General features: G+C 24.1%; 1 protein-coding gene across 7 annotated transcripts in view; it reads right to left on the bottom strand.

The window, feature by feature from the left end:
- Positions 1 to 1257: 1257 nt before the first annotated feature.
- The window catches only part of LOC119669886 (phosphorylase b kinase gamma catalytic chain, skeletal muscle/heart isoform), a 36012-nt gene continuing 26458 nt past the window's right edge, over positions 1258 to 10811 (bottom strand). For 3 of the 7 annotated variants that reach the window (XM_038079926.1, XM_038079928.1, XM_038079929.1), the window contains exons 5-10: positions 10643 to 10779; positions 9142 to 9239; positions 8469 to 8606; positions 7008 to 7451; positions 1726 to 1884; positions 1258 to 1660 (exon numbers count right to left, since the gene is read on the bottom strand). In XM_038079926.1, coding sequence (XP_037935854.1) covers positions 1526 to 1660; positions 1726 to 1884; positions 7008 to 7451; positions 8469 to 8606; positions 9142 to 9239; positions 10643 to 10779 — 1111 coding nt within the window. In that variant the 3' untranslated portion in view covers positions 1258 to 1525. The remainder of the gene's footprint in view (positions 1661 to 1725; positions 1885 to 7007; positions 7452 to 8468; positions 8607 to 9141; positions 9240 to 10642; positions 10780 to 10811) is intronic. The other 4 variants (XM_038079927.1, XM_038079930.1, XM_038079931.1 and 1 more) reach the window with 4 other exon arrangements.

The following is a 10811-nucleotide window of genomic DNA, read 5'->3' as shown; positions in this document are numbered from 1 at the left end:
AAACAGAATTGGAATTAAGGGGATCATTGATGCCGAAGGGTAGTAGACAGGAGAGCGCTGATATACTGAAGTGACAAATAAGTTTTCTTTTTCCTTGGAGTGTTACATTTTCATGCAAATTAATTATGAATTAATAAGAGGAATGTAAATAATATCCAATTTGTTATAAATAGTTTGCTTTAAGCGAAGTTCGTTTTAAGTTAAAACCAAAACATAATCGTTTATTAAAATTATGTACGTACTTTCTGAATTGTTTTGATTTAAACAGATTTTTTAAAACAGGTTCGATTTACCCTAAAAGTAGTAAGTACACTTATGTTACGGCTTCAAATTAAGTTTAGATATAATAAGGTTCTAAGCAGCTATTTATAAATAACTTTATTTCCAATATATGATATTTCTTTATCGATACCTCTCATGACATCTTCTCCATCCTTTTAACTCTCTCCAAGCATTCACAAATTTGTGCCCAATTAATCTGTTTATTTGTCCCATCAATGTGTTAAAATTCCTTTAACTTGATTTTTACTTATTTCAATACTACCAACTATTACATCTACCCGTCTTTTGTCCTCATTCATATTCTAATTTTTGCTTTTTCATAATAAATAGAATATCATATCAATCAATGTAAATATATACCTAGAATAAAATTATTCCTATATTAAAATTAACAAGAGCTTCTATTAAATTATTTTATTCATTTAATTTTTGTTTACATATATTATTTATATCGTTGTTATTTAAAATTTTATTTTAATTTATTAATTAAAAAGTTAAAAACAAAAACAAAGCGTTTTTAATAACAATTGTTAACTATAAAAACAAAAATTTTTAAAAAACAGAATTTTGCTAAAGTGCTTTAAACTATTTTAATATATTTTAATTAGTGTTTAATTTTCATTTTAATATATTATAAATAAACTTAAATTGTACATTTAGGAGTATATTTCTTCGAATTATAGTAATAATAATTAATATTAAATATAAATAATATTATAGTATTTTATCTAAACTACACTTAATAATTTTAACATTTGTGTGTGCACCGAAACGTTCAGCTAATATAAAAAATCTTTATATTAAGATTTTTCTTTTAAACTTCCTAAAAATTTTGAAAAAAGTACTACAAAGCATTTTCAAAAATGAAAAACAAAAATTTAAATAAATATTTAAATAAAATTAACATGTTACAAATTACTATACGACTTATTTAAATAAAATACAATAAATTACATGTTTAAAATAAAATTATAAAAAGCACTAAAAATTAATAGGATGTTTTGCTTTCTTGCACTAAACCTAAGCAATCATTTATACAATTTACAAAATGTAAATCATAATATGCTTAATTTTTATTATCTTTATATATTATATATGTATATATTTGTAATTAAGCTCAACTTTTTATTTGGAACTAACAACAGAATTTTAATAGAACTATAAAATTTTTCTCAAAAATAATTCTCATACTTTATGATCATTAAATTTAATTAGTTTTTTTTTTTTATTATTATTAGTTAAGCTATCGGCTTAGGTTATTTATATATAATGCATGCAATTCGGTTCTTGGAGTATTTTCGAAGAGAGCTGCACGATTTTGACCTTCTCCCTTCTTTACCCAGTGACCATAGACCCTAAAGGCACAGCCATCAATAACCTGTAAAAAAAACAATATATTTTATAATATAAAATAAAATTAATTTTCATTAAATTTGAGCTTACCTTGCGCAGCACTTTAACCCTGTATGGATCCCGTATGGCATCCTCCACATGCAGAGGCTCAGCTGTATAACGCAGGCGTCGTATTCTTATCATGGCACGTACCACCAATATAACATATTGGAATTTTTTGCGTGCATTGAAACGACTTTGTTTCCGCAACTATAAATTTTGTTTTCAAAGAGAAAAATATATTTTTTATATTATTTTAGGTGCACTTTTTTTATAAAGTTGCTGGTATTAATTTTCATTAAGTTTTCTGGAAATTTCTGGAGAGCTAAAGTTTGCTTTTAACAAAATATACAGTCAGATTTATTAAAGTCAGTATTAGAAAGATATTAAAATAGATCTAGATTTAGTAGGACTTCCCTAGATATATGTAGTACTTATAAAATCATATAATGTATTATTTGTATTAACATTTTGCTACAGATATTGGTGAGATTACAGAATCTTACAAGGTTGTGGTCTGGATTTAGTAAAGAATCACCCGTAAGATCGTTAAATTGAATATAAAGAAATTTATATTAATGCAGATAGGAAAGATGAAGTTCATAAAGATATTAATTATAATAAAATACTAAATAACAAGCTGATAATGGTAGTAAGAACTTAATATTTTACAATTCTCATTTGGTATGATTAAATAATGTACATCTATAGAATGAGATAATTATATTAATTATTGCTTATTGTACTCATATAAGTCAAAAAATTTTTATTGGTTTTTAATTTCTATTTACTTTGACTAACCATTTTTGTAGAATATATACGAATGTACAGTATTTTTTGCTTGAAATCAATTTTCGGCTAAACCAAACCACATTTTTAATGACCAATAAATTCTTATTTAAAAACAAATCTGTGTTCAAATTAGACATGATTCGATACCTGGTACTTGCAGTTTAAAAATTCTACACGGTGATTGAATATTGCCAAAGTTTACTGGTCCGAAAAAAACTGTAGATTTAGGCATTGAATTTTGCATAATTTTAATCATTTATAGCATATAGCATATATTGTTATAAAAAAAATAATTTTTTTATATAAATTTTCACCTAAAAGGAACTATTGTTTTTGGTTCTTTAAAATTCGGTTAAGTGAAACTTACTGTATTTCTTTTTTATATTATTAAAGCTTGCAAAAAAAATGCGAAATAGTCTCCCTGAGGTATCTGAACCTTTTCTGTTTATTGAACAAATTAATAAAATTAACAATTGATTCCCTTTAGATATTCATTTTAAATTTTTACTGTTAAATGCCTGATATTGGCGGTTTTATATATAGAAATAACCAAACTATTATCTATATATACTATATATTATTTATTAATATATTAAAAATTATAAATCAATAAATGAATTCACTATTATAACTTCCCGCCATATCAATATTGCTAATTAGTTTAAGTAGACTAGGTGCAATTTCAATGAAAATATAAAAAAATAAATGAATTAAAAGTATAAATACATATTTAGAATTATCCAATGTTCATAATGACTTAAATATCCAATGATATGTAGAACACATCTTTATGATCATCAATTAATTTCAATTAATTTCTCTACTGAAATTGCTTACCAATCTATATAGATTTTTTCATAAGTCAATATTATTAATTATACTCGTATTATTTAATTTAAAATTTCTAATATTTTTAAATTTCTAAAGATATTTTTAATTCTTTTCGAATTGCATTATAAAAAAATTCCCTACCTAATTAAAGTTAAAGGGTCACCGTTAAGACAAACAACTTGTTCACTTTCCAGAAAGTTCCATATATAAAATATAAATAATTTTAATATATTTAAATATATAATGTACAAATAACAAATTCTAGGATGTTAGTTTTATATCATTTGTTTATATATGTGTGTATGTGTTCCTTTTTTCTACAATTACTGACAAAAAAAAACATAAGAAGACAGGACAAGGCAACATAAAATAAAGAAAAGCATAAAATACATATAACAATAAAATGAAAGTGCAAAGATAAGAAAAAATTAATATAAAACTTAAATAAATTATTTGAAACAAGCAAAAAATTATATTAAAAAATAATAACAATAAAAAGGAGTTTTGAAATGATTAATATTAAAACATAAAAAATTGCAAATAGAATTTTTCTTTTTAAATTATTTAAATAAATTATTTTGTTTTAATTTTTAATTAAATATAACTTTAAAATTATTTTAATAAAATTGTAGATAAGCAAAAGCGAAATAAGAAGTTAACATTTTTTTGAAAAGATTTTTACTTATTTATAAATAAAATAAATTTCGTATTTTTATATGTTTTTCAATTGATAGGTAAATTTTTATGTATTGACGTTACTCACAAAGCATTTTACACAACACCAACTTATAGTAGGTCTTATAAGGGCGTTGAGATTTTTTTTCACAAACTATAAAACATAAATATAAAATGGTAAATTATTTATATAAAGAATTTAATTAAATTAAAACGGAGGAAGGGTATATTTTAATAATAATAATAAAATAATTGTAACAAAAAAAAAAATATTACAAATCATATTAAAATCTATTTTATATTATTTACAACAACGATTGATATAAGGACACATAAATTCAAGGAAAAATCAAATTAAATTTTCATACATTTTATAATATAGTGTATATTTAATGCATTTTTTAATAAAAAATTTGTTTGCTTAAAGTGTTATTTTATATTTTTCTAATATAATGTTTATCAAAACTATAATTTCTTCAGAAATTATAAATTAAAACATTTATATATATATTGATGTCGCTAAAGGCTTGTGTGAATAAAATGAATAAAAACTATTAGTTGGTTTTTATTTCCTATATAAATAACGACATTGGGTAACTTATATTCCGTTTCACATAAGTCTTTAATAACATAAATAATACTGTTAAATAACTGAACTCGTTCGTAACTATTCCCAATTTATATATTTTTATATATATATTTTAATTAACCAAAAAAAATTTGTAAGTTTATATTAAGTAGTTATAATGTTATCTAATTTATATTTTGTTTTTATAAGATTTTTATTAATATTATTTTAGAAAATGTGTTGAGCTATAAAAAAATTGGATACCAATTGAAATCGAAATTATTGGATTCCACATTCATTTAAATACGAACTCCTTCAATATATTATATGATAAGCTTCCTTTGTTTCGGAATTCTTGAAACATTTGTGTTTAGGCCAAAAAAATTTATTTATATTGGATTTGATATAACCCTTGAAAATATTTCTTTTATATTAAAATAGGTTTTAGGGTAAACTTTTTCCATTGAAAAAGTTTATATCTGATTGCGATCTGTTAAAAAATTCGCTTATTATTAGAAAAATAGATAGTGTAACTTCTAAATTATAGTTAGAAATTTATATAAAATTTTTTTTTGTTTCCGAGCTACTATATTTCAATGTTTCATTAGACCTGATTTGAATTTATTAAATAAGCAAACAATTTTTATATTAAAAATTTAATTTTTGACTATATATGTACATTTTATTTATATTGTATTCTCAATCATATAAATGGAAATTTTTTCAATTCTTGGCATTTTAATACTTTTTTAAAATTAATTAATTAGTTAGTATTTTTTTATTAAGCTATTTGCTATTTCGTTATTGCATGATATCATATTAAACCAATATTGGTATCCTATAGAAAAACAATACCATAGATCTGCAGTAAAATTTAAAAGTTTAAAATTAGTAGAATTACAGAATTTCAAACTTTTCAGAATTTCATCAAGAATTTTTAATGAATAAAAGGCAAGAAGTTTTTTTTTTTAAACGAGTAACAATTCTTGTTTGTCTGACCCTCTAAAAACATACCTTTAAACGGTACGTCAACATAATTGGAATGTCTGGCACGTCTAGTCATCGTCCCGCTACAATAAATATTTATGTACACGTCCAAATTCAAATTGTCCCCATAACCTTTCAAACCGTCTCCTTTTAAACCATAAATCCCAAGTTAACAGGATGGATTTACAAGTGAGTTCTACTTTAAATAGCTTCCATTTTCTTATTAGAAACGCCAGGCCCCAATTATTGTTTTGTTATATAAAAATTCACGTTATTTACTCGACCTACCGGTAAGTGGTATTTTGTAGCACTAAAAAATATCAGAGATTTGATGTGCTTAGGAAAAGGTTTCTTTGTGAATGTGGTACATTCCATTCGCAATGTGGTATGTGTTTGTTGAAACCGAATTATTGTCTTAATTGGATTGACCGTATTGACAATAAATTATTTTGTTGTTGTAGTAGTCTGATGAGGTCTGTAAAGCAAATATAACTGCTTATGTAGTCCCTTTGTGGGTTGTTGAACGACGCTTGGTCGTCGAGGTCGATTAGTGGATCCGGAATGTTGACCCCGTTATCTGATGTTAAATATTTTTCAAACATTATATTTCTTTTAGTTAAAAGAAATTTAATTTCAAAAAAAACCTATAATTTTTCTTCTCTAAACTGTCATTCTAACTTATAAAGAAATATATTTAATATTAGTGTTAATTAATTAGTGTGTTTAAATATACTGCAGAACTGATATCATACCAAAAAAAAAAAGATTTTATTATTATTGTGGTATATTAAATTAATTAACATTGCAATGCATTAATGACGCCAGGCTTGGGTCTTTCAAGGACTGTTATGCTAAGGATGGTAAATGCATCCAGATTAAAATTATTAAGATTATTGATAAGTAATTATAGTCATGAGATTGCAGTGCTTGGAGTAGCGCACGTGTATAACTTAATATAACAATTATTAAAAATTATTGTTTTTTTTATAACAAAAAACTTTTAAAGTTAATAATTACAAAAAAACATTTTTGAAAAAATTTTTTTTTAAATTATTATTGGCTATTTTATAATATAAAAGTTAGTAAATATTAATAAAATAACATAACATAAATTTAGTGAAATGGTAGTGAGTACATTGTTCGTAGTAATATTATATTATATATACAATTTTTATATACAAAAACGAAAAGGTGCATATAATAGCTGAACTAATAATAATTAATTTTAAATACTATTAAATACTATTATAGCATAAAAAGTGCAGAAATAAATTGAATTCTTTCTACTATAAATCTAACAACTAAAATAATTTAATTAAAAAAATAAATACATAAATACATATGTAGCTTTAAGTCCTGTGATTAAGAAAGTATATTGTCTAATTAATGCCGTCGATGTAATTACAATGATAATAGAAGTAATATCCATCTGAACGTTATGAAAATCGAAAATTATAGAAAAATTTTGATAGAAACATGCCTGTTGTGCATTAAGAATTTGCTCTGAAAAATCAGCTGAAGTAAGGAATGTATTTTGCCCTGATTGCGGTTGCTGCTGGTGGTTTCGGATTTGATTTTGCTGTTGTTCTTGTTGGTAGGGCGTTCGAAACTGAGGTTGCATTCGCTGTTGTTGCTTCTCATATTGATTATATGAAGATGTCGTTGCCGTTGCCGTTGAACCAACAATACTGTTTGTTTGGAATGTATTACCTGCTGACACAGCAGGCAGTTTGGAATTATACCCTACATTATTATTAAGCAGATTTGAACTAATCGGCGTGCGATTAGTGGGTATCAATTTATTAAAATAGACCTTTAATGAGTAATTATTATTGGTAATATTATTGTTATCCGAATTGCGTATGCTTTGTGATTTAAGTTGATACGTAGTACGTCCATCGCTTGTCGGTTCAGGAAGTAAAACCTAAAGAAAAAAAATAAAAACAAACGAAAAAAAAAACAGAGAAGGAAGGCCAGCCAAATGGCAAATGAAGTGGAATTAGAAAAATGTGCACAAAATTTTATATCTATAATAAAATAATTTATATAAAAAAATTTTTATTTTATATGATTTACATGATAAATAACGTACGTATTTCATATAATCTAATATAAGCATGAGAAAATAAGCAATGAATATAAGCGCATGTAAGCAGTATGTTCTTAAGTAGGACTTTAGGACTTAATTGTAACTAAATATACAGGAATTAAGTTACTTTAAAATCTATATGAACCACCGACGATAGCACGAAAGGATACCTATATTTTTAAATGTTTTTTTTTTTGCTGTTCTAAGCAAATCAACATAACTACTATCACTTGCACTAAAGTATCTTCACAAGTTTTTAAATACTATCATTTAAACCATATCTAGTAATCTCCTCCTATAACACGGTACCTTTAAACCACGTTTTCATATTACGCGATTTCAATCCTTCGTATAACACGGGCATTAATCCATATAATGCGGGGATTTTTACAGTTCATAATTAGCTTCGCGTACGGGAATACTCCTATAACGCGTCACCAATCTACCGCGTTATAGGGGTGGATTACTATATTAACCTAATACTTTCTATATATGCACCTTCAGATTTGATGTTTTTTTTTTACAAATGAATTATATTAGGTATTAGTAGTTTCGTATTTGTTAAAGAAAGTATAGAGGAAAAGAGTTAACATGCAAACTAACATTTAAAGTAAATAGTAAGCAAGTAGTAAGTAAGTAATCAAGTCATGCAATTTTATAAAAGAAAAACAAATTCAAAATACAAATTATTTCACTACTTCGTTTTAAGGACGAGAAGACAAAACTCAAATAACAACTAAATAGTACAAAGCAAAATTCAAAAGGACGCACAAAATATTTAAAATGAAAATTAAAAATTTAAATCAAAATAAAATTAGGAGAAAATAAATAGAAAAAAAAGTTCACAATCACTCTTTTTTTAATGTTATCGAAACAGTAGTTTTGTGTCCAGAAACGTTTCGTTACCAGTGCAATTTCTGTGATACGACTCATTCTCCTAGATTTGGTCGATAAGCTGCGCTTAAGTCCATCTATATTTTGCTCGAATAACTGTGCACACGCGTTTTTTACACGAGACAAATGAATTTTTAAAACAAAAACATTTTTAAATTTTGAACAAAACAATTGCATATTTTCGATGTAATTCAACAAAACGAAAATTAAAAAAAAAAATAATTAATTATATTTTAAATAATCATGTAAATTATATTTTTTTTGTTGGTGGTTTCACATAAGTAGAGCGTAGAAAAAAGAAAAAGAAAGAATAATTAGGTTAAATTATAAAATAAAAAAAATGTCATCATAAAAATAAATGAAGAATTATTGATATTAGAACCCAAAATTCAATTTATAAATTTACTATATTCAATACAAAGTATGGATGTATGTACTACGGCTAGAAGAAGACTAATATTAAATTTAAGAAATTTACAAAATTTTGAAAAATATTTTATGTTTGCAAATGTTAAATATATGTGAAAATTATATACTTTTTATTTAATATATGTAAATAGAATATGTGTACCAATTGTTCCAATATGTATATATATAAGTTCGCATTATTGCTATGTAATTCCAAGCTTACCATTTGATTGAAGAATGGATGCCTTAAGACTTCCTTGACTGTGATTCTTTGCGCGGGATCTACGACTAGACATTTCCGTATTAGATCTTTGGGATCCTCTGTAAATTTAAATAAAATTTATTAAAAATATTTCTTATTTTTTTATATATAAATATAGATCTTATTTCAAATAGGGTAATAATAACTAAAATATAACTTTTTTTATATATAAATATAGATCTTATTTCAAATAGGGTAATAATAGCTTAAATATAACATTTTTATAACATTTATAATGTTATATAACAAATATAACATTATATAAATATAGTTATTATTTTAAATAGGGTAATAAATATAACATTTTTCTATATATAAATATAGATCTTATTTTAAATAGGATAATAATAGCTAAAGTATAACATGTTTGAAAAAATAGCCTGGAACTACAGGAACAAAATAGTTTATAAAAGTGGCACTGAAATTTACAATTAAAAAAACTATAATTAATATTATTTTAATTTTAATTTTATATTAATTTTTATTAATATAATATTAATTATAGATCTTATTTCAAATAGGGTAATAATAGCCAAAAAATAACATGTTTAAAAAAATGGCCTGTAACTACAGGTACAAAAAAGTTTGTAAAAATGGCACTGAAATTTACAATTAAAAAACTATGATTACTTAATTCAATTATTCTATAGCTGGCTAATGATTTTATTCTTATTTAACACAGCAAGTAAATTTGTTGAAGAACTTTCATAGTAATTTAATAAAACTCCAAGTTTGAACATATGTACAAATCAAGTACGGCTCTGGGTCAGTTGATTAATGAACGTTGACTCTGAGCTTCAAATTTGGCAGGGCATGAAATTAATCCTTGAAGTCTCAAAAAATTATATACGAATAAATAAATATGTATTAGAAATATTTCCAAAAACACCACTGATGGTAGGTATTTAGCAATACTCGAAGAAACAGTTCTGCGATCAGGCAAAATTTCCATTTATTACAAATAAAGTTTTGTTGTTTCATTCAAATAAAATAATAAACTTTCTATTAAATGTTATTTATGTTATTATGATATTTATATATATTTAATAAATCAAAAATATAATATCAACTAATAGTTTTTTAGAGGCTTAATGGACCCAATGATCGCAATGCTACATTCACTCATAATAATAAAGAATTTTTTATCTATGATAAAACATTTGCAAATTAGATCTTTGAGATACTCTGTAAATATATTATAAAATTTTCTGTTTTACTGAAGCTTAAAATACAAAAAGTAAAATTGAAATGGGGCTATTATTTATGTTGTTAAACGTTTATGCTACTTATATATACAATAAAAAATAAATAATATTTCTTTATATAACTTAATAGCAAAAAACTAGTTTTATATAAATAAGTAGATGGCAGATAGATGCCGGTTTTTAGACCCCTTTTCATGCATAAGTTTTAATATAAATTTTTGGTGGTGTAATTTTACGCTATTATTTAAACAACTAACCTGATATATCAGCCCATTCGGGTGATGTAAAACTATATTTGCCTTCCATAATATTTCGAAGCATTACCATTTGTTTGCGATGCCAAAATGGCGGACAACCTACCAGTAATGTGAACATAATTACACCACAAGCCCAACTGAAATAAATTATTGTAAATTAATAACATTG

This window comes from Teleopsis dalmanni, chromosome 1 (assembly GCF_002237135.1).
Source record: "Teleopsis dalmanni isolate 2A chromosome 1, ASM223713v2, whole genome shotgun sequence".
Lineage (NCBI taxonomy): Eukaryota > Metazoa > Arthropoda > Insecta > Diptera > Diopsidae > Teleopsis > Teleopsis dalmanni.
This window is presented reverse-complemented; position numbering and strand designations above follow the sequence as displayed.